Source organism: Chlamydotis macqueenii, chromosome 3 (assembly GCF_036417535.1).
Source record: "Chlamydotis macqueenii isolate bChlMac1 chromosome 3, bChlMac1.mat, whole genome shotgun sequence".
In the NCBI taxonomy this organism is placed as follows: domain Eukaryota; kingdom Metazoa; phylum Chordata; class Aves; order Otidiformes; family Otididae; genus Chlamydotis; species Chlamydotis macqueenii.
Genome location: NC_141558.1, coordinates 69,806,793 through 69,832,021, shown reverse-complemented (window position 1 = coordinate 69,832,021; position 25,229 = coordinate 69,806,793). Strand labels below are relative to the sequence as shown.

The following is a 25,229-nucleotide window of genomic DNA, read 5'->3' as shown; positions in this document are numbered from 1 at the left end:
GAGGTTTCAGTGTTTTGAACTACAAATTTCACTTGCAGAAAGAGCCATGGAAGGCAGCAAAGGATAATTCCAAACACGAATCTGTACAAAGTGACTGGCTGTAGCTGGTTCCAAAAATATTTCAAAAACTTTAAGGTATAAAGCACAAATAAGAGGATGAAGCCTTCACAGCACAGTTTTCCAGTATATACTACCCCTTTAAACATGACTTGCTTTTATAATCAGTTAGGCAAAGAAATAAACACACTCAAGAATACATCCACCCATTTCTAATATTCTCTCCCTTCAATTCCTTCTTATAGAAGCTTAATACATTTATCCTTCACCCATCCATCAGTAACAACAATATAAAACACTGCTAAGATCTTCTCTGCCTTTTCCTCTTCATCAAATTGCATTTGCATCTCTGTCCCCCACTAAGATGCACCCAACCACTGAGTCACCTCCACTTTTTGACCACAAAGCAGACTTCTCCAAGTGAGGCTGGGATTCCTACATTTAGTTGTTTAGTTTTAAGGACTAGAAGAGGCTGCAGGACAAGACACCTGCCCTGAGTTAGGACACTTACCTGCACTTGGTTCTCTTCTACTCCTTACCATCCTTAATTGAAGAATTAAACCTCTCCCTCCTTGCAGTTGCTGACTAGTTTCTGTAGAGACAGCCGGGAATAGATATCACTAAGTCTTATGCCAGCAGAAATAGTCTGCCTCACTTGCATGGAGTCCTCAAAGTTTTGAGTTTCCAGATATCCTCATCCACCCACTTTTTATTATCTGAGAGTGCGCATATGGTACATGAAAAATAAGACAGTTATAACAACAAAGACAACAAAACCAAATATAAATGGAGGGGAATATGAAACAGGAGGGACACCAACCAAGTAAGCAACCCAACACAGTCAAGGGAATCCATCATCAATGTGAGTGCTGGGACATTTCCTCTCCCACTGAGGAGCAAGTGAGACCTAAATTCTTGTGCAAGACTAGCACCAGACATAATAAATTGGAAAAGGAAGCGAGAGGAGAAGAAAAAATAAACCACCACAACAAACCAACCACAAACATTAAATATTCAGATTTTAGGTTATAATAATAATAATTTAAAAATATATTGGACCTCTATACCTATTGCAATTAAAAACAAAGTTCTGTAAGGAAGGGGGGGGTGGGATTTAAAAATCCCCTTTCTTTGTTCAGTACACTCTCCAGTTCTCCTGAATGTGGGATGGAAGAGGAATTACTCAATACAAAGTTAATTCCTATTTTCTAGTAACTTTTCCTGTAGTTTCAGCTGAAGAAACAACTATTCTTACCTTCTTCCCAACACCAACCCTTCCACCCCAAAAGAGCTATGCTGATGCTAGGTAACAGCTATATGTCATACTAATATTTTAACTGAGATGTGAGCAATATAGCAGACCACATTACTCAACAACAGAAAAATACATACATAGGCACCATGTATGAGAAATGGCCCACAAGCAACTCTAGGCTTTGCATAAAGGCAAGATGCTGACAGCTCCTTCAAGCAATATATACCTACTACTTTAATTAAACATATAGAAAAGCAATTCACATATATCAGGGCTGCCATCTGGTACTAAGTAAAGCACACAGCAATAACTATTAGATACTTTCTGGATCAAGTGCCTAGTCAAATGCAGCTACCAGAATGAAAAAATTAAACATTAAGCATTTATAATCACCTAGACTGGGACAGTAAAAGTCGTATTTAGAGCTCAGACTACATTTACTGCCAGGCTGTAAACTGTTGAATACATATAATTAAGCATACACAAACCAGTATTACGCTAACAAGACTTTAAGAGCAGCAGTTAGGTAAAAGACTAAAACCATCTTTCATTGCAGCAAACTCTCCTATATTCCAAGGGTGAGAACCATTTATGCTATACGTGGTGCCATCTATTAGTCAGAAAATGTCAGCACTCTTGCATACAAAGTGAAGAGCTGTGAGATAACGTAACAGGTTTTGAAAAATTTGTTAATCATGATTCACACAAGAGCTAGTGCCCTCAAACTTAAAAAGTAAAACAAAAGAAGTCACGTGCATTTCAAAAACAAAATCCAGTTTGGCTACTTCAGCTTAAATTTTTAGGCAAAATAAAAAAGCCTTTTAAAAATATCTTTTGTGTTCTTTAGAAAACTAATGGGAAAGGAGAGAAGCTTTCCTTTAATTAAGAGACCGCGACTGAAGTTCTGCAAACCTTCAGCTATGACAGTGTTGGGAATGGAAGAAAATCACACAAAAGCAAAAACTTCCAGAACCAACACAGCAACAAAATTGCTAATGACACAAATGTCAAAAAAGATATGGTTTGGTGCCCTTAGTGGACAAATACAGAGCTGCAGACTTCAGTAAAAAACAGTTCAAAATGAAGTTTAATCTTCTATAAAGCCAAATCTTACTGTGAACTAGTTGCTCACTGTAACTGGATTCCCAGCAAAGAAGAGACTTCAGATAAAAAGAGGGGAAGAAAAAGTTGTATCACCACCATATTCCCCTCAGTTATCACCACAAATGACATTGGAAACAAGAGACCAATGTATATTAAAACATAAGTTAACAACACTTTAAAAAAATAGTATCAGGATTCGCACAGCTTCTCTCCCATGCAACGGGACAATCTCAGACAAGACAGCATGGTTGCCAACACAAAGCTGTCTCTAATGTATCTACTAGGAAGCATAGTGCCAGAGTAAAGATGAAAATCAAGGCAACCAAGTCATGGACTTGAATATCTCAAAATACAGACAATATCAAGCAAACTCTATCAGAAATAATCACACTGCAAGTAATTTTTAAAGCGCCACTGAACTTTGTTTTGCCGGTATAAATGAGTACAATAGTCTGTCAGTGTGCTTGCTGGTACTTAGAATTATACCTTTTTATTCCAAGTCAGGTTGGTTTTGATTTGTGTCCGTCCCCCCATCAAATATATATTTGAGATTGAAAAGAAAAAAGAACTAAAAACAAATGCTTCCACCACATCTGAAAGCAAAAGAAGTTTCCCAACAGAAATTTGCTTTCACCTACCAAGTGATATAAATTAACAGGACAGCTCTACAGAAAATTTTAATTCCAGGCCGTATTCTGAGCTACATGTAGCAATGAGGAGATGCTTCAGACACATCCTACTGCATGTTCCTAAGAGTCCAACCTTAACAGTCTGGGGACCCTACCAGTTATTTCCACACATTGGAAAGGTACAAATCAACACTGAGACAGATTCAGAGACCAAACCAAGTGTCTCTTACCAGCACAAAGTCAATAAATGCATGCCACACATATTACCTTTGATTGTCTCTGGTCTACTGTATGTGCTAGAAAAGTGGGAAGAAGTGGACAGAGAACACTTACACCAACTATTATCACCTTTATAAAGGTTCTTTCAGAGCAGCCAGCAGGCAGTTTAAATTAGAGCAGAATATCATCTGCTGCAATCCAGACCATGATTGAGGACTGAAAATCCATAATTAAAATGATGCCATTTCCTACCCTCTAGCCCCAGTATATCAGCTGGCTGTACGGGATGAACAAGTAATAGCAGCTAGGCTTATTGAAAAGCCAGTGTAAAAATGCCATCCTCGGCTCCTTAAGACTTCCAGAAACTAGTAAACTAGCAACTCATTCTTGATGTTGAAAGCAAACAAAACCAAAAAAGCCAACCAAACAAACAACAAGAGGCAACAGTACCCCTCTTCCAACAAAAATATTCAAAGCATTTCAAATTAAAAGCCATACATTGTTTGACTGCCAACTGCAATGTTTTCTCTAACTACCTATTTTCCCAACAATTACCTTTCACAAACCACATAGTCTTCCTCAGATAAAATGTTGTTAGTACTTTTTTCTCTCGGCTCACAGCAATGTATCCATATGATCAACGCCATTAAGAATTCCCACATCCCTTCTAAGGAGCCTGTAAGATAACCATTTACAATAGGTTTCTAAAGAACTAGTGCAAAGTCTAAAGGTTTGAATCTTCCACATGATCCTTTCTGTAGGTTGTTTCTCAACATATTTCCTTCAGTATTTATGCTTTCACAATATAACACTGCATTTTAGTAAGAATCTGTAATTCTCTTGTGCCATATGTATGATTCAGTGCACCCACAGGCACACCTATGGCTTCACAACGGTCATGTTCTTATTGTATCTCAAAACCACAAGAAATAGTTTAAGGACACAGACTGAAAGTTATATGAACTTAATTCATTCTCATAGAAATGCCCACTGTTCCTCTTCAGATTTTAAGTTAACTGCACAAACAATTAAGGCAACTCTTACTCTCTTCTTTACCCACAAATAAGGGCTCTGATTGACATGCAGTGGCAAATTAAAAAAAAAAAAAGTCTGCCAGCTGAAGCAAGCCTCAACCCTGCCAGCTGCCCCTTAGAATACAAGTTGTTGCCCCAATGACAGATGGCTGTACAGCTCACGTGGCAATTCAAGAGCAGCTCCAGTTTTCAGCCTAGTATAATTAAGCCAGCCAACTGCAACTCCCCTTTACCTTAATATGCTGAAGTACCTCAATATTAAAGCACCACAGCAGCCATTCAGTGATCCTTGCCTTGAACAGGGATCAGCTGGGAGCACAGGACAACTGACAACCAAGATCAACAAACTTGAGTTCAACCACCCAGTTTTTATCCTAGGACAAACCGAGCACTAAAGTAAGTCCAGAAAGAAGACAGGTATTGTATAAAGAGAGACAGTATAGTTTAAAACTAGACCATCAACCACAGGAGCCCAAGAGGATCACAGTTAGTCTCTGCTTTGCCACAGATGCAGTTCCCAGACAAAGTTAAACCAACTTAAGAGTACAATACTGCCAGAAAGGAGAGTACAGACCTTTTTCCACCAGCTTCCTCTCACAATGGACAGTGATTGTACAGGTGCACTGTCACTAAAACCAACAAAGGAAGAAAGAAGCAAAGCACCACCAAAGAAAATCCCTTTTGGTGGTCATCTGCAAATACACTGCTTAAACTAATGGTGAAACTGCGCCTACAGACCTTCCCTGGTGACTTTGGTGGGAAAGTTGTGTCATTTCTTTACGCTTTTGTTTCCCACTGCTGAAATCAGAACAACGGTACTTCACTACATCCCAGGTGTGCAACAAGGACAGTAATAGACAACTGAAAGCCTACAGGGTACAAGAGTAACCCAAGATAAACATCCAAATTAGTGAAACAAAGAGGATCCTTTGCCAGTACCTGAAATTACTCTAGGCCATCACTAGAATCACTGTAAGATATGCTGGGATAAGAGACATTTCCCCACATTTACTGCAGCCCCAACACAAGACCTTCAGGCAGAAGGGAAGGATTAAAATTGAGTGCACTGATTAATATCTTTTTACACCATAGAATGCTCAAATAGCTCTTTCCCAAGTAAACTCTTAGCATACACAAAAATAAGGATTCTGTGAAGAGATCACTAAGTCAAGAACCTTCTGGGCTAGAAACCATTCCTTAGCTTCACTCTACCCACTGCGTTACTATTACTAGAAGTACTGAAAGAAGAAACAAAGAACTACTGAAATACTCCTCTCACTTTTAAACATGCACACATGCATGAGAGTCTACTCTTAAAAGGAAAAAAGAATCACTTTTAAAAAGTAATTTATTTTATTTAAGCTCCTAATATCATTATGTCTTTTATACAGACTCTTACCAACAGAGACCTTATCTAGGTGGGGAGACTTTGCCAGTTAGGTTTGAAAATAATTTCGTCTCCACATAGGTGAAAAATAACTGATAGCAGCGTCAAAGAGGCATACCTTGGGAGGAAATGTATCACTTATCTCTATTAATAAAAATGAGTAGGTTTGTTTGGTTGGTTTTTTTACTGGTTTATAAAACCAACAGAAGCCATTTTTGTGGATACTAAGTTCTAAAATCTTGCTATTCTGAACTCTTAACACTTCGCTCCTTTCTCAAACCATATTTGGGATTTAATGAACTAGAGAAAGTAAAATTAATTTTCTGTAATGTATTCAGTCACTTCTGCACTACTACATAATTTGGGAGAAAAGACAATAAAAATCTTACAAAGAAAAACTCAATCAGGCTCAAGCATCATAATGCATACATAGTATTTATATTACTGAAATTGCAAGCTTTCTGCAAACAGGACTACACACACAAGTTTTAGGAAAAAAATAATAGTGAATGTTTAAAACACAGTAACACACATCATTTTAGTGACTACATCTGCATCAAAAACATCACAGACACTAAACCAGAACACTTTAGTTCTTCTTACTGTTTAAAACTTGCTCATTATTTAAGCGGTAATTATTTCCACCATTCAAGCAACAAAAACAGTTGTAAATTTCTGCCTTCCCTGGCCATTACAGTATCACTTCAACAGACTGTTTGCTAATAGTGGTAATACAGCAGAACACTGGAGTTTCAACCTTGCTGGTAAAGAAGAAACAACGGGGTGGTACCCAAAGTATAATTTACTTTATACTATATATTTATGTATATTTAATCTGAAAATCACTGTGCCCAACTCACTAGGATTTCAGCATGCTCAATGTTTCAGGTATTGTTCTTGATTTCACCTGATAGTATACCATTTCTAAATCTTACACAAAAAAAAAATATATATATTATCAGCTCATAGCACTCTTTGTGGTCTTGGTCATTAAGATGACTGAAACCAATGAAACAAACTATGCAGTCAGACTGCTGGGATTTACCCAAGAAGATGGCAATGAATCCACTCTCACAGCATCAGTGAATGGTAGGTATTGCTTGGTAGGCCTTTCAAATACAGAAGTTAAAAATTATTATTTTTCCACACACTACCTATTTTTAACTTCCACTGTATTAATCAGCATAAGAGCAACCCACAGCAGAGTGCACGCTCAAATCTTCAGTTTCTTGAAAAAGTTATCCAGAAAAACATAGGCTGAAAAATCAATGAAGTGAACGTGAAAACTGATCTTAGAATGGACTACCACATATCAATATTGAAAATTCAAATAAAATATTGTTTCAAATTAGTTTTCCATTCTTCTTTTTCACACATTACTGACACATTTACAAATAAGTTAACATTTCCTTTATACTCACCTTTTATTTTCAGCTCAATTATGGAAACTACAGCTAACAGGTATACTAAAGCAAGAAGCCTCTGAAAGATAAAGTGCTTGTTTCAACATTAGCATGACCAGTTTATTTTCCTTTAAATTTACACATTAAGGTTATGTCATCTATAACTGAAAATCAGAAGAATTTCAACTCTTCTCCTCTGGCTTTAAAAAAAGAAAAAAAAATGTTTAGGTGAGACAGAGCTGTCAGAAAGCATTTTTATGTGTTCAAGTGTTTATTAATACTTCTAATGTTAACAAGCTCAGATGTTCAAACATCTCTTAGTCATCGGAGTACATGTACATGTGATGCTGTATTTCCCATTTTGTCTTTTATCTTCAGAACAGAGCTTCATTGGACACCCACTAAACCTACGTAGGTATGCCTTTTTCAGTTACTTGAGCCTTTTAATTTAAGGTAAAATTTGACAACAGCAAGCATCCGTACTGATACTGTCAAGTGTATCAGCAGATTATTGATCACAAGCTGATGATCAATGAGCAGCTGCTGCTAAGAAATCTGGCAAGATATGAAAAGATTTAAACTTGTTATCAACAGCCACCTGAACCCATTATCACAGCCACACCCATTCTTCTTCTAATCATCTAGACAGCAACAGTAGCCCAAAGCATTTCTCTCCTGCCTTCCCACTGATGCTTAGCTAGCCAAATGACTGCACAACTTGTGTTGAAGGAGGTTCTCAACAATGATCTGAAGCATATGCCTTAGAGGCTTGGTTACTACATCGTTTTGCAGAGAGTTAAAAATGGAGACAGAGAGGAAGCTCCAAATGGATCTGAATAAAGTGGTTCTCCTGTGACGGAAAACCCACTGCTTATTCTCACACAATGCAATAACCCTAGACCTTCAGTCTTGCAACTTCCAAAGTCATAAAGGATGGAGCTCAGCTATCTCCTGTCCCTATCCATTATTTTGACTTGGGCAGTTGCAGTCAATACAGGTCAAAATGGAACAAGTGAAATTCCAGAGTAAACTCTGGTTTATTTTGAATAACTGATCTTCAATGGCTGTCAAAGAAGGTGAAGAGGTAGAACCTTTCAGCCAAAAAAAAAAAGACTGCCACATCTCTTACCATCTTCAGAGAAAGGTGAAATGTCACATCTTGCCAAAGGCTAATACAACTACCATCTAAACAAAGTTGCTGTCCTTCCTCCTTCAAGACAGTAACAACTTAAAGAAACAGCAAACATTAATTTGAACAGCTACTACACACAATTTAAATTAATGACCCAACAGTATTTGCATCACCTTTGTGGTCTCTTGCTTTCCCAATAGTCAGGAAAGACTTAACTAGCCAAAAAGCACCCATTTTGTCCTCAGCTCTTAGAAAAATTATTAAAATCAGCCGTTCTCCTATGTTTCTGCAGCATAACATGTTCTCTAAAGGTATGCTGACAAACTTTCATAACTATATTTCTCAGAGGAGTATAGCAAGTCTGCACCAAGGCCTATGTTGCAAGAAGACTGAATTCCAAGTAAAAAAAAAAAAAAAAAACAACCACAAACAAACAAACAAAAAAAACCCCACACACAAAACCCACACTTTTCCATTTACTTTCCCAAGTACAAGAAGCTTGGTAACTGTAAATTTTATCCAGTACTTCCTAAAAAATTCTCATTGGCCAAATGAGAATGAAAAACGGAAAGGAAGCTTTATTTATTTGTCATGTACACATAGGATCAGTAGTGCAGTAATTAACTAACCAGACTTCTCCCACAGATTAGGAGAAATAAGGTAGATTCAAGAGGCAGTTCTGAGTTGCTCTCTTTGGTAGCCTTAGAAATTCAGCAAGGCAGTAAGACAGGGTGGCAATATCTGACTACTGAAAAGTATTTTTACATATGCATTTAAGCAGTATTTTAGATTTTTAATAATTATTGATGAACTAGACTGGATAGCTATGTATCTACTGCTGCAAAATCAAATTTCAAATAAGAACTGAGCACTAAAAAGAAAATCAATTGTTTTACCTTTCGTGTCATTTCAGATCAAATTCAAGTGCTATTTGTGGTTAACGGGAATCTTTCAGCTATCCCAGGATTTCAGTCGGCTTTGAACTGCAGCATCCAAAAGCATTATGCAGTGTTAGAATGACTGATTTCAATTACCAGGCATCTTCTGAAACAACTCAAAGTAAAACCTACTTCTTTAAAAACAAGAAAGAAGGATACCAGGATACTGTGAAATTAACTACTTATTCGTGGTGTTTTAAAATGTACTAATAAAGCTTTTCTAAGTTTTGCTAAAGAAAAACATGGCTGGTAATTATAATATCTGACTGATTTTCAGAGTAGCATCTTTGTGGTATTCACTCCTTCAGCAAGGTATGGTCTTAAAACAGCAACAATACAGGAAACTGTGGTGAAGTCCTCAACTTACTGTTGTACAGATACACCCAAACTAGCTTGGGGACAGAAACTGCATTATTGTTTTAGCCAAGGTACCCCAGCAGGTCTGACAATCCACGTGGAGAAGGGAGTGCCTTGAAAGAGCATAATGAAAGAGGGTCAAGCTAACTCAAATTACCTTCCATTTGCCACAGGCTAAGACCATACACATGAACAATTACTGTGAATCAGATACCACAGATCAGCTGACATACGGTAACCTGTCATCCTACAATAACATATCCAAATAACAAAGGTAGCTTGAAATTTAGGCCGGCTGTAGAGCTACAACTCATCCCTATTCAGAAAGCAAGAGGCTAAACCCTTGAACCTTTGCTTCTAGATGTATTAGCTGAAAAGAAGTAAGAGAAGAGAACCCACAAATCAGAGCCCTTAAGGCAAACAGGATGTTTCCAAACACTACAAACTGGGATTACCAAAAGGAAATAGTTACTGTAACATGACCTATTCATGCTAACCAGCGTCTTGGTATAAAAGCATACACATAGTATGACGACCATGAGACTGCAAATTAAGCTCTTCTGCTGGTCTGGACAGTGGTTATTTAAAGCAAGTGTAATAATTCCAAGTACGGTTGTTAATTTTGCCTTGTAATGGCAATTCACAGTAGGACAAAACCCAACCTTTAGCTTCCCAACCTCATTCCCAGGAGTGCTTGTTCCTTTATGCTATGTTCGGGAGCTAAGAACTAAAGAAGGCTCTGGAACATAAGGAGGACTATCCTTCCAGGGGCCTACAGCTAGAATAACCCACATGTACTCCTACTGTTCACCTCTAGTATCTTCCCAGCCCAAGAGCAATGTCTGATAAGAGGTTTAGTAATTTTTAAAATCAGTTTTGACTAATTGCAAAAAACATCAAACAGACAACCCTAATCCAAACACCTGCCAAGCTCAAGGAAGTCAAGCACGACAGAAAAACTGAGGAAACACTTTATATACTCTATCAACACTAGACTCGCATTCACAGCGGAATCAGTTTTTTGGAACACAGAACCAGTTGCGCAAGAAGATAAACACTACTATTATTTTGATATTGGAATATTACTAATATCCGGTATGTACTGAAATGATATCTCTATATACTTTTGCTGAATAAACTAAGTAGAATCAAGAAAATATAGCTGCTTAACAGAAATAAACCGAGGCGCCTCAGAGACAATGTTTGTTTCTGTTAAACACAGAAAACAACCATGCAGCAGTGCGAGCTCCTGGAAGGGAGGGACCTGACAAACTTGGCAATGGAGTGGAAACTGCAGGTTTCTGCTACAACGAACAGTAAGTTTCATCGTATGTATCATAGAACAGAGCCACAGCAGCATTTCAACAGCTCCTCTCTCCAGGCTTACATGATGGCTAAAGTGATCTGACAATGTGAGGATGAGGGGCAGTCCCACTTCCTTCCTCCACCACTTCTCTTACACACTCAAACTCTGCAGTTAGTTCAAAGAGCTAAACCACCAGATAACTATTCAGGGTGTTTTGTAGGCTCAGTTTCCGTGGCAATCTGGTTCAAGGAGCTACAAGTGCTGATGCAAGGCAGAGGATAAGAACACGGAGCTAGAAGAAGGAATAATGGGATGATCCCTTCCTCTAGCAACCAGGCTCTAAAATTACTTAGTTATCTTGTCAAAAGGTAGCTAAAGGAAGTCTCTCAGAGGAGAGCGTAAAAAATAGCCCCTAAAAGCCTGCTGAAAGAACTGTATGTTTTTTAAGTGTTCACTTGTTGCTTGTCTGTATCCTCCTGGCTTCTACGTATGGAAGAGCAACATTCTAAGAGCAGGCAGCAGCATAACCAGCAAAACTTAACTTATTGAGAAGAACCACAATAACCGCTACGCAGGTTATCTTTTAAGAAGTATTACAGATTCAAAGATTTTAATGACCTCAAAAGAGTTCACTAAGCTATCTAATAGGAAGTACAGTTTGAATGATAGGAGATTCCTCTGGAATGTCTTCTTTACTTTAGAATCTACATCTAGATCTTGCTCTCCTCTTTTACAAGAATTTAAAAGTCTATTTTAAAAGTAGCAATATATTATAAAAGCAGAATTTTCATAGATGTTCTGTAATTTCACTGTATGTTTTAGTTTGCTTCCCCTCCCATGTCAGCAAGAACTGAAGGACTCAGACTAAAATCCTAGGCTATACTCAAATACTACAGTTTAGTACCATAATGACAATGAAAATCACCAAGTACGCTTCCCATCCTATTCAAGTGCTCAACAGAGAAACATCACACAAGCAAGAAACAAACAGTAGTACTTAACAACCAGAAAACACCAGAGGATTAGGTGACAACAAAGTCAACTGAACAAACCTTTCATTTTCTCAATTCCTGTTAATTCAGTCATGTTCTCATCTCTTCTTTGCTTTTATTGTCCGCTCATTACAGAATTCTGATTTACTTTTCCTACACCATCTGCTATAATATATAAGGCTAAATATATTCAATCAGCACAATTTAGAAATCTTAGAGAAGTACAGTACCTCCTCATCCTAACAGACCAAAAAGCTCACAGCTACGAGCTGTAAAAGGAAGTTTAAGCACTGCCACAGGTGACTTACATTACAATACACCTGGTGCACACTCACTCTCTTTACTGAAGCAACCCGCAGTGGAGAGTGGGCCAAAGGAGTTGTCCTCACTGCAGTAGCAGCCTCTTCCGGCTCCCACCCAGTCCCCCCGATTGTATGGCTGTGCGTGTGCACAGTAAGTGTGCTTAACGCGCCGAATAAACACACAGGCACAGCAGTCACTGCACAGGCACTGCAAATTCAGCACTTGCTGGGCACCAGATTTACCACGCTGGTGAGGAAACTGCCGATGTAAAGCAAGCTGTAAGCCTGACGTTCCTAGGCAGCTGCTGGGCTGACAAAGCACTCACAGTGCTTCAATTCCAGGTATATACATTAAACCCTCCATATCCAGTGCACATGATATTTATTATGCTTAATGCCCTGCACATCTGCAGCAAAAGCCTGACAAACGTTGGAGAGCTTTGGTCTATCCCACAACTGTGATTCTCCCAGGAAGCATCAGAGCAGGAGGGGAGTACAGACCGTAACATTCCCCCAAAGCAGAAAGATATCAAATAGACTTATGTAGGAGACTTCATTACCTCTTTACTTATACCATAGGGTGCAAAGTTTTTGTAACACATAAACTAAATTTTAAAAGATCTGGTATTTCTGGAAAACTGTAACAGATGTTAATAGTCATACAAATGACCAAAATATACCAAAACTGTGGGCAGTGAACTCTGCAGTGTATACCAAGAACAAATATACTTGATTTTGATTTCTCCAAATCAAATAGAAAGCTTTAGCATCAATTTAGGCATTTGTCCTTCATGTAGGACAACAGAGGTACGCAGACACTTCTTTGTACTCATGATGCAGAATCATGCTTCAAAAAACAGAAGTTGTACTTGAAGTACCAAGTTTATAGATTCTAAACTTCCATCTCTAAGCTAGACCTTGGAACATTTTCATTGCAGAAACAAGGATTACATATCTATATGTAAATACGTCTTTTCCCAGCCTAGGACTCTCTTTTAAAGAATACAGAAAAGCCTGAATTAGATTTCTTTCCACCTGGAGCAACTCATGCCTGACTTCTTGACTTCTTGCCTTAAGGGATGATCCTACAAAAACTGAAACCAATTTAGTTATTTTGATGCAAGTCTGGGCACTTGCTTCAGAATAAGAGTAATTTAATTCAGTTACTGTTACAGCCCAGCACACATCAATATAAGCCTTTTGGTGCATGTATTTAAAAAAAAAAAAAAAATCACATACATGCTTACACACATGCACTTGAAATAGGGCCAAATAAAGACTCCTTAACATTACTGAGATATTTATCTCAATGTAACAAAATTCAACTTTGTGAGCAAGAAATCTACTGGAGCTTAGTTTCTACATGTTTGTGTCTTATGCAGCCTAACCTACTCTTTCTCCCAGTATCTCAAGCTCTCATGTCCCCTATACAGACAAATAACTAATTCAATTACCTTGTATGCTGACAGGCCAGCTGGTTGCTGCTTCTTGGCATGGAGAGAGAGGGTAAGTTACAAACGTCTTTCCCTCATTGTCTCCTTCCTCTGCCCAGCCAATAATTTCCACAAAGCTTAAGAACTTTACACTCCTTTGTCAAATCTGGTTGAAAAGAGCTAACAAGTTCAGAAGCTGCAGAGTGACAGACAGACAGACTGTATGGGCGTGTAAGTCTTGTTTTCTTTGGAAAATAGATTGGGGGAAGGGGGGAAGCAAACTTGCAAGGTAGGTTTACAGGCTGCATGTATTAAATATGCACCAACTCCAAAAGTATTGACCCAGCTTAAGCCAAGCTAAATTGGAGCTGCCACAGTCCCACCACACCCACAAGCATTCAGTGTTATCCCTTCCCTTGTACCGGTACTTGTGCCAAAAAATCAACCTGGGAAAAAAAAAAAAAAAGCAGTTAGCATTTGGCGCAGGCAGCTCCGGAGCCAGCTCACTGCCGTGTCACATGGACACCGCTACCACGTAAAAGGAACGCGCAGGATTGTGGCAGACGCAGCTGCCATGGTGCTACACATTTGGTACTTTACAGTACACAAAATCCAATCCTAAAAGCACTTAATAATGGACATAAAGCTCAGAAAGTCAGTAGTAGCATATCCAGTAATGTACTGATGTTGTAAAGAAGCACATATGCACTAATGTAGTTATTATTTTGAGAAGAATAAAAATGAGAAAAAAAATTATTACGTGATAGCTCTGAGGTTGACAGTTTTTAGCTGCATTCAGGACAGCATTTTTTTTTTTTACGTGTCTAACCTTATCTTATTCCTAAAACTGTATTCAAAACTATATCCTAAAGGAAAAAAAAAAAAAAAAAAAAGCACTATAAGCAAACATAGGAATATAGGAATATTTAAACACAGGCATTACCCTGTCCAGATTTCCTTTTGGGCAGCCCACTGTCCTAAAGAAAATGAAAGAACCCATGTATTCTGTATCCTCTACGCAGAATTCCAAACCCATGGAACAAACCACTGGTAACTGCACTGCTAACTGGGGAGATCAGGAGGGAGAAGGTAAAACAGAAGGAGCATAGTGTAGCCAGAGTGGCTAATTTAGATGGAGGGAGGTGTGAACAGCAGAACATAAGGCAAGACATCTTGGGAAGTATATCCTGATGGCATCCTATCTCGGCTGTATAACACAGTCAGTTTTGGGGAGAAAATTTTGTTATCTGAAATCATTAATGATCTCCCTTCCCCACTAATCAGAATACAGGTAACACAATCACTGTTTATCAATACATCATAAAGCATGATTATGCACTTACTGGATCTATTCATACTACATATATAAAGTACAATGAAATAAGAAACACTTCACAGTATAAAACACAGCTTTGTATGATTTTTAAACCTTTACAAGAAACCTTCAATGAAGAATTTTTAGAAACGGAATTTTTTTCATCTATTTATTAGTAATAAGAGTCAAAACTTGATTTTTACCCAGTGGTAAAAACGTAACAGCTGTTATACAGTTGCAGAACACTTTCTACTTATGCAGCATTAAATAACAAATAAACCTCAAGACCTAGTACACATTTTACTAAGCAATCTACTTCAATGATATGAAGCAACAAGAAGTTCCAAAGATTAACTGGGTGCTACATTATCAACTCTGTTCTGTGATATTTGTACTTACAAATATTGTGCTATAATATGAAGGAGGACAGAAATTATTAATAACAGAAGATAACTTTCATCTAATCATAGCTGCACTCACATATAACAATTTTTTAAAACAAATTTAAATCTGAGTTTAATAGAAACCCTTTCCTAATAACTTACACTGCTTCTTTTGTACAGCCTTTTTCAAGATGACCTACATTGCCTGGGCAAAAAGATTAAAAAAGTCACCACTGACTTGTGCAGTATAGTCTTCTAACCCTAGCATATTGGCTTATAATTTAGTAGCATTATACATCATCCTTTACAGTAACAGCCCTGCACAAAGTGATCGAAGTCACAGGTAAAACTGGCATTAGCTTCCTGAGATAGTGGATCAGACCTTGCAAGTTCTGAGACAGGAATAGGAACCGCACTAGAGACACTTCAAATGTTGACGTAACAGTAATAACAAAAGACCCTAATGCTGTTGATACTTTTTTGGGCAAGTCAGACCTAGCACAACTGACCTTCAAAAACACAAGGAAAAAGCTACCAGTGATCCATACGGAACAATAATTTCAGCAAACTATGGAACCTGCTTTTGTTATAATTTTATCACCGCTGAATGGTAAACAGCAATGAACAATGTAAAAAAAAAAAAAAGAAAGAAAAAAAAAAGGTGAATGTTGAGCTCCATGAAACATCAGAGTAATACAAATAAATTGCAGCCTCATATTTTAACAGAAAAAGTTTCTGCCTGTATCTTCAACAAATTAATAACATGAACAGTTCGAGACAGGCAGTCCAATGTAAAACTGAATAATGACAGCACTTAATCTATAAGCACACTTTTCTGGATGCCTTTTAGAAGCTGTATTTTGATCTGTTTAAACGAAAAAAGTAAACTATGCGGCTTAAAAAATTCAATATTCTGCACATGGAACATCGATGATGAAAATCCTCAGTGCATGTCATAGAGAAGAGGAAGTTCTTTTCGTTGTGTGGTTTTTTTTTTTTTTAAATGTCAGTATACCAGAGAAGTCATTTTAATTACATAATTACTGAAGATTTTGGAAGGTTTACACAAGACCCATAATTGGGCATAAGACATCACATCCTCTGGTTATATACACAGCAATCTGGTCTGGGTAACATTCTTTGCTCTGACCAATGTGTGCGAGGGGAGGCGGGGGAAGGAAGGGGAGGGAGGGGAAGGGGGGAGGAATGGAGAATTAAAAATACTTCCTCAGATTAAATTTTCTTTACTTCATTTGCTTAAAACGTTCTGATTGCATAAAACGCACCAAAATATTTATCATGATGCACCTCCGTAGCTAAAATACCTTGTTCTCGACGTAATATCCTAGATACTCAAACAAAAGACATTCAGATGACAATGAAGGCTTTTTTTTTAATTTAAAAGACATTTGTACATCTAAAACTGTACCCCAGATCAGCCTCCTTTATCATTCCAGAGTTGTGACAGCCAATGCATAAAAAATTAAAATCCAATCCACCAGATAAGACATGCAAAATGTCTCCTCCAATCCCACCCCCATCTCGTCTTCAAAAAAAAAAAAAAAAAAAAAAAAAAAAAACCACCCACAAAAAAAAACCAACCCTGCACATACGGAGCACACGCACACACCCGCACCCCCAAGAGCCACCATCGGGGCGACACTGCCAGGGCCGAGGGGCCGCCACCCCTCGCTCCCCCCACCCCCCCGGACCAGCGACCCCGCTCCGGGCTCCATTAGGGGAGGAATCCCACCCCGCTGCTTCTCCATCCCCTCAGACAATGGTGCTTTCCCCCATGAGCTCCAAATTGTCAACATTTTTACACTAGGCCCCGGCCGGACGCGTCGGACAGGGCTGAAGGGCTGGGGGCTGGAGCCCCCGTTCCGTTCCGGCCGGCTCGGGGCCACCGGGTGCCGCGGCGGGAGGGGGGTGGGGGGGGCGAGGGGGGCGGTGTGGCTGAAGTAAATAAATGGCCGATCGGCCGCGGCCCGCGCCCCCCCGCCGAGCGCTGTAACCGAAGCCCGGCCGCCGAACTGCGCAGCAAACATTGCGCGGCGCGGCGGGCCGCGGAGGCTCGCCCCGACCCGGGCCGCCGCCCCCGGACACCATTTCGCCAGCGGCAGAGGGCAAGGTGTCGGCGCAAGTTGCCCAGCACCGGCGCCCCCCGCCCCGGCCGCCGCTCCCCCCCCCACCCCCTACCCCCGCCACCTCTCCCCTCCGCCGGCCCGGGGGCCCAGCCCGCCGCTCCCCGCAGGGAGGCACCGGCTCCCTCGGGCGAAGGCGGCTCGCCTTCCCGCAGCTCCTGGGGACGGGGCGGGGGGGATCGCCGCTTTCCGTCCCGAATTGATCCCCGGCGTTTCAATTCCCCCCCTCCCCAGGCGAGCGTGGGAGCGCGGCCGGGAATGGGGCCGAGCCCCCGCCTCCCTCCCGCTCGGCAGCAGGGCCCGGCGGCCCCGAGCCGGGGCAGAGCCCAGGCCAAACAAAGCGCGGCCTGAGCGGGAGCCAAGGGTGAAGCAGCCTGGGCTTTTCCTGCCGGTGCCCGGCCGGGCGCGGCGGGGCCCAAGGCCGCCGGGGAACCTCGCGCAGGCCCTGGCTTGGCGCGGCGGCGCCTGTCTTACCCCGATCCCCGGCGGCGGCGGCGGCGTTGTTCCTCTCCTGCTGCTGCTGCACCGGGCGCGGCCTGGACACTCGCCTGGGTCTCCTGTTGGCGGCTCGGACCGAGTTCATTTGCCGAGTCGTGTGGGTGGCGGGAGGGGAGGGGGGGGGAAGATCCTCCGGCAATCGGTGCCTCGTCGGGGAGGGGGGGAAAGGAGGGAGCCCCGGGGCGGCCGCCTCGCAGCAGCGGGGAAGGAGGAGAAGGCGGGGGGGGGGGGTCTCCAGGCGCGGGTCCCGCCGCTGCCGCCTCCTCGCCGGCTCGCTCAAGAGGCAGAGGAGCAGCCGGCCGCTGGCTCTCCCGAGCGCTGGCTGTGGGGGACGTTCGCGCCGCGGCCCCCCTCCCCGGCCCCCCCGAAAAACCCCCTCTCTTAAAGGAGCCCCGCGGTCCTGCCCGTCTCAAGCCCGTCGCTGCTCCGTGGCAGGAGGAGCCATTGACACTGCCAGAGACACACACACACTCGCGAGGAGGCAACCGCGGGCGGCTGCGCTCCACCAATCGCCGCCTCCCACACAGCCGACTGGCGGCGGCGCGACCAATCCCCGCGCCGCTTCTATGGGGCGCGGGGTGGGGAGGGGCGGGCGCGCGAGCGGCGCGGCGTGGGGTGGGGTGGCGGAGCGGGATATAAGGGTCGGGGCGGCGGGCGCAAAGGGGTGGTGGTTGTGCTGGGGCCGGGCGTGCGGCGGGAGCGGTAATGGCGGGGCTGAGCCGAGGCCCGGCCCTGGTGGTGGCGAGCGCCGCCGCAGGCGCGCGGCCGGCCTGGGCCGCGCCGCCCCGTCCCGTCTCACCGGATCCGCCTGAGGCCGGCGGCCCGGGCCGGGCTCTGTGAGGGCAGCCCGAGGGGGAGCTCTGTGCGCAGCCGCGTGGCAGCGCAGCAGGAGAGGGGGCGTGAGGGGGTCCGAGCGCCCTCCGCCGGGACCGTGCGTGGGGCGGGGGGGGAGGCTGGCAACGGCTGCCGAAACCGCAGTGTTGTGTGTACTGTGTGCCTTGGTAACCCCCCCATGGGTGTGGGCTTCGCCGTGGGGCGGCTTGGGCTGGAGGTGACGTCTTATTTCGGTTTCCACGCACTGGCTCCCTGTTTCCTGACTGCTTGGTGACAACTTTTTCACTCAGGGAGTGTATTTATTCCTCGGTCAGTGTGTACACTCGTGTTTGCGTTGCCTTCTGCTAATGCAACAATATGCTATTTATCTTGGGCTGGCAGTTCAGGCAGTGTGTGAGGCTTCTCCTGCCTTACTGTATTTGTCATGTTGGCGCTCAGCTGGTGGATTGAGAGCAAGAAAAAAAAATTATTGAAGTTAGCTGTGCTTTTTTTTTTCCTTTTCAGAAATCACTTAATAAAATGGATGGCAAATCCAAGCACTAAGAAGATATCTTCTCTCTGCAGAGTTGCTAAGGAGTCAACTTGTAATGCTGCAAAGGTGGGTTTATGTATAGTCCTGCTTAAACTGAGCACTTGACGTTTGCAGAACCAGGGCCCATGTCTGTGCCTGAAAAGCGAAAGTGTTATCTGGTATGAAGTGTACATAAGTGGCTGTAATTAAAAACACATTAGGCAGGAGCTTGTTCAAAGCTGACAAATGAAGGTATAGTATAACTTTAGAAAATGCTAGCTTTAAAAAAAAAAAGCTTTAAAAATGTTTATGCTTGTGCCTCTGAAGTAAATGACAGTGAAATTGTACTTTTAAGTTGATATCAGACCAGAAATAAATGTATGAGAAACCTTACAGTAGCTTTTAAGGAGCATTTCTTAGACTTAATATTTTGTTGCCTTGACGGATGACTGGAGAAACAGTGGAGGATTGTCTTCCATGCCTGAGAAAAGTAATTCTTACCATGTTTTCTAATAGTAGGGGAAGAAATAATAAAGTTAAGCTCTTGTGAAAAGAACTTCATAGGGAAAGAGAATAAATGTCACCCTGTTCGGGGCAAGTTTCTGTCATAACAATTACCAAGCTAGTGTACTAAACATTCAGTAGAGCTACACAATTACATGTACATTTCATAAAAATATTTTTTCTTCCGATAGCAGCATTGTGAGACTGTATTTTAACTTTTGAATGGGAAGAATAACCATACCCAGCAACTGTACTGAGCTTACTGTGCTGTGGTTAAGGATTTTCACATCATTTAAAACCTATGATCTTTGAAATATGGTATTTTAATAGTTTAACTGCATTTCTGTTCAACTATTCTAGTTGCGGTTTCTTCACCAAGATCTAGCAAATGAATTCTTAGTGTCACAAGGTTACCTGAAATTGCTCCATGTTGGTGTACTCCAAACTTCTAGTATTCTGTCTGAGTCTTTGAAAACTTGTTCTAGGGTCAAGATGGATGACACGCTAGTTTTCACCTAAAGTGCATAAGAATCTAAAGCTTCTGATATTAGAATCACATTTTATTGAAAACTTGATTCAGAGCAAACTTTCTTCAAAGGTCTTCAACTCGTTTGAAACCCAATGATGTCTTGGCCTAAAAAATGCTTTTTGTAATTGGCTTCTTAGGGTGGTAACTCATGTTAGGAATGTGATGGTGGGAGTCTGGCAAAACTTACTGTAAATGGGGGAAAAACGTGAGTCTGTCTAAGCGGTTCAATTGTAGTCTCGCTGACTTGGCCAAAATGCATTGAGGGCAATATGTAGAAGGTCATGTAGAAGTTTGTGAAAAATGCTCCAAACTAATACAATGAAAACCTCGTATGCTAAGTAAGACAAACTTGATGAAATTACTAAATAAATTACTGGTGCAAAAAAAAGTGATATCTGTAGGCATTCACTGGTAGCTTACAAGGCATAGAGTAGAGAAATAATTAGTGCTCTCATCTAGTACTCTTGGCTGTGTTTTGGAAGGCCTGAAAACCTCATCAAAACAATTTTGACTAGAACTCTGTCTCTTCTCATAACAAAACTAAGTCTATCTTATCTGATTTGTGATGACTGGGATTTGATGATCATAATTTCAGTTTTGCAGGTCAATCTTTACAATTTGATGCTTAGCCATCCCATCCCTCTGTTGCTGCTGTATAGCCTCTGAGAGGAAAACCACTGTTCTATGATGAAAATGACACTGAAAATCCAGACTAATAGGCTTAATTATATTGACCGCTGTGGAGATGCTTTAAACCATACTGTATGATGTGCTAATAAAGTATTCCTTAATGTGGTTGCAAATCATACTGGGAAGATAACTTTGTCTTTGTCAAGACAGCTTTTTCTGTATTTAAATTGGGAAGAGGGGGAATGGGAAGTGGAACTAATCTATACTTTTTTTTTGCATAATTGTCTAAAAATAAATGCTTGCTAGATGGGTTACATTGGCCGCAAATCACCTTCTGTTGACCTGTGAACAACTTCACATTGTGAACAGAAAGGGCTAAGACCTGGGTGAAGAGTCTACTTGGAGCAGTTGTAGCATACGCGGTTTGGGCAGAGTTGTTAGGTGCTAGCCCCTCATATGAGACCATCTTCTAAGCTGCACTGAATTTCAAATGTATTTAAACATTAATGGTATTTGGTTCTCTGTATGTACATGAAGAGTTGGCCACTGCTTTGAAGAGATCACCTTCCTGCATGGAGGAAGGGATGCCACAGAGTGCTTAGGGATAATAATAGTAACTTGTTAATTATGTGTTAACATAGAATAGTTAGAGCTTTGTAGCTAATGAGGCAGCTTCACAGAGAGAAGTAGTGCAAGTTGTAGCGAAGGAAACACTGATATAGTGTGTCCTATTTGTGAGGGTGACAGAAGAGCAACTTTGATTCAGCTGACTTGCTCTAAAGTGAAGAATAAAGTTAAAACAACTTGAAGGTCTGAACAAGATGATGGAACAGTTAAGTATTCCTTTTTTAGAATCTCAGCAGAGAACAGACAAGAGACTATAGATGGTGGGACTGTAGAATGAGCAGGACTGGAAAATGGGAGTGGGGCAGTGTAAACTGTTAAATCAGCAAGGCTGATTCAGGGCAGAGTGATCTGCAGGAATCACTGCTGTTTTATTCCCTTAACTTACATATCCACTAGCAGCTTGGAAAGCCTTGCTTCAGAGACTGTTAGAAATGCTTTGAATGTGGGACAGATTCATGTAAGTTGTTCCAATCTTTACTTGCCCTGAGGATGTGAGTATTGCTTTAACGGTTGATCAAAACAAGTCTAGGATAATAGATTTCAATGAATGGTTATCTGTGGATTACTTCTAACGGGTTCACAAAAGACAAGTGAGAACTTGTGGACTTGTATATGACAGCCTAAAGCTCTATTTAAAGATTGTTCAGAAACTGCAAATTGAAAAAAAAAAACCCAAACACTAAATCACTGGTTTGCAGTTAAGTGGAAAATGCACAGTATTCTCTCTAGCTTTTGCTTCCTAATATTTGTGAGGGAACAAGAGAGATTTTGGGAGCACTGTTGCAGTTTGTTACACAAAGCCCACCACAGAACCTTCAGCTACAGCTCCTGGATTTGAACAAGAAATACAAAAAGTCAGTTTTTAGTGTGCTTTTTAATCGGTTCAAATGGCTTTGCAAAGGAGCCACATGTCTATTCCTTTCCTTACAGACAGAAGTGAAGCAAAAAGGGCTGAAATGACTTGCCCAAGAGCATTTACAGGCTATTAACAGGGCCAGGAATAGAACCCCGGGTACAGGAATCCTTATCTAAGGCTTTCTCCGCAGTGTCGCATTACTGCTTTCAGAAGCGTAAGACTGTTGCCTATTATTTCTAACCATCTCATAAGCTGTTAATATATCCTTGGACTAAATGGTGCATTGAAGATTTAGGACTGACCCAGTGTGGACTACTGACTTTAAATTCTTTGAACCTAGAGGGTTGTTTCTCATAAGTTTAAAGTGAGCCTTTCAAAAATAGTAATACCTACAACTGGTTGAACCTGCTTGCTCTGCAGCTCAAACCTTAATGCTATTTTGTTGCAATATCTCTGATCCTCAGTTCCTCTTAGTTGTGTTTTACATCTCATCTAATGCAGGTAAATCTTTGCTCTCTTACAGAAAGACTTAAGTCTCCTCTGTTTACCTGGAATCCATGTCTCCTGAGATCTAGCTTAATGTTAGCTCACCTTAGTGGGTTGCCTTCTGGGTGAATGTTTGTGTCTGGGAGGTTTTCTGTTGCTGTACCAACCTGGTTTCTGCAGAAAGAATAAAGACCTCAAGGTGGGGAAATGTGTGGTGTTTTCTGTAAGGTCACATGGCTGTTGAAGTATGTTTATCTAACTTGTTAATTTTGATTCTGCCCTCACAAAAGCTCTGTGGAATTCTGAATGGTACTTAAGTTCTCATTAATTTTTTTAATAAAAGTAACTGCTGAAAAAAAGTCCTGGAGAGATGGAGTCTCAGTTTTAAATTATTATTGACTGTACTAGCAGGAATTTTATACCCAGATAGGTAATAAATGTCACCTGCCCTCTTGTTTTTCTTGGGAGTATTTGCAGGGGAGGGAGAGGGAGTGTGAAGCTCTTTCCATTTGAGGGATGTCAGCTGGTGGGAAAAGCACCAAGTTTTATATTGTTGGGCTACTAGCAAGGAGGGAGGCACAGGATGGGAAGGTGGTCCTGTGGGCCTCTGCCACAGAGCCCTGGGTGCTGGCCTCTGGCAAGGCTGTCACACAGGGGCGAACTTACTGGCCCTTGAGAGTCAGAAGCAGGCTTGCGGTGGGGCTCGGTACCATGCTCACTTGTGCAGCTTGATGTGCTGTATAGGGGAGTGTGTGGGAAATGGGCTCAATAGCTGCCTTTGTGTCAATGAAATTTTCAGAAAATGTGTTCAGTCCTAGCTAGAGATTAGGAGTGTAAGAGGCCTGGGGCTCAGAGTGAAAGGAGCAGCGGCTTATACTAGAGTTGAAGCCTGAATGTCAATTTGAAGGTAGCATTGGGACAGAGATGTTGCTATGCAGACCAGCCTACAGTCAATGACAGGAATTTATGTTGAGGAGGTGGAGTGGATGATGTCTGGTGCATGTGAAGGTGAAACTGTTGCAAGCGTCCAATTTGCATTTTCAACCTTGTTTTCCCAGTGACACCCACTGCTCTCTACTGAAGTCCCCCAGGTTGGTCCTCTGGGTTGCACTGAATTTAGATGTTCCAGAGAGTGAACTGATAAAGTGTTGTTGCTAAAATTAATATATTTGGTATAAATTGCATAATTTTACAGGTGACCTGTCAAAATAGCATGATGCTCCTGAATGATCTGTCTGGGCGCTTATTACAATGCTGAGATAAATAATACTTTGACTCAGTGGTTGCTGTTCATTCAAGTTTTCCTTTCAAGTCTAGGGCTCAGGTTTAAGAAATTTCTCTACATCTTGCTGTTAGTTTCTAGTTTCAAATTTGTATTGGACTCAATTTTTATTTCTTGGAGTCTACTTTTGTTTTGCTCATTTCATTAGCAATGCGTGCATATGACAAGTTCTGTCTTCAGAACTGGGGTTTCCTGCCCCCAAATATGGGGTATGTCTGTGTTTATTGCCTTGGAGAGGTTACAACCTGAGTAAATCTTTCAACATAATTAATTGAGTCAAACAAGAGAGGTTTACAAGAAGTACCTCCAATACTGGAGGTACTGGAAAAATCAATTATTTAATACTAAGAGACTGGGGTTGTATGAGGGCCCACTTCCAGATTTAGACCTACCAATGAAAAAAAAATGGCTTCTTTAGAGAGTTTTTGTTGGTTTGGGGGATAGTTCTCCCCCAAAAATATCTCAATGGGATTCTAAGCTCTGCATTTTTACAAAGCACTTGTGCTCCCTGATGCTTATCCAAGACAGGCCTAGGGTGGCAGGAGCAGTTAAGGACGCTTTGCTTCATCTTCATGATGAGCAGCTAAATGAGCACCCAAAGTCCTAGTCCTAGTTTTCAACATGTTAAACTGTTGGCAGTATTGTAGAGCATCCAAAAGGTGCTTCTTAAATAGGATTCACTATCTACATACAGAAAGAAGAGACTTCTTTCAGTCCAGGAGACAAGAAAGAAACTGAGATGTCTAGTCTCGCCATCAGCACGTGAATACATGTGGTACAATTGTCTGCACTTCAGATCTTGAGAGCAGGTGGGTGTGGGTGCTATTGGTATTATCTGACAATTTTACCCTTCCAACAACTGATTTTGTTTACTAATGGGAACAATTTCTTCATGCTAAAAAGGGAGAATATGAGGAATATTACAACTTTTCACTTTGCTGCCTGGCAGACAATGCCATTTTAAATTTCTTGCTCTAAGACTCTATCCTTTTTTGCAGAGGAGTTCTTTAAATATAGAAATGTGAAATTAATTCCTATGAACCCACTCAAGGAAGAAAAAAAGGTGTAGCACATCATATGTG

The 25,229-nt window shown here is 41.3% G+C and overlaps 1 protein-coding gene and 1 long non-coding RNA gene across 5 annotated transcripts in view; one reads left to right on the top strand and one right to left on the bottom strand.

Annotated features, from left to right (window-relative positions):
* The window catches only part of FBXO11 (F-box protein 11), a 74,862-nt gene extending 56,584 nt beyond the window's left edge, over positions 1-18,278 (bottom strand). Inside the window, exon 1 of one of the 2 annotated variants that reach the window (XM_086746017.1) lies at positions 17,865-18,278. In XM_086746017.1, coding sequence (XP_086602143.1) covers positions 17,865-17,973 — 109 coding nt within the window. In that variant the 5' untranslated portion in view covers positions 17,974-18,278. The remainder of the gene's footprint in view (positions 1-17,864) is intronic. The other variant, XM_086746018.1, reaches the window with a different exon arrangement.
* Positions 18,279-18,847: 569 nt separating this feature from the next.
* LOC147601287 (uncharacterized) overlaps positions 18,848-25,229 on the top strand; it is a 29,808-nt gene continuing 23,426 nt past the window's right edge. For 2 of the 3 annotated variants that reach the window (XR_015258275.1, XR_015258277.1), the window contains exons 1-2: positions 18,848-19,031; positions 19,227-19,320. This is a non-coding gene — a long non-coding RNA (uncharacterized LOC147601287). Of the gene's footprint in view, positions 19,321-25,229 lie in introns of all 3 variants that reach the window. The other variant, XR_015258274.1, reaches the window with a different exon arrangement.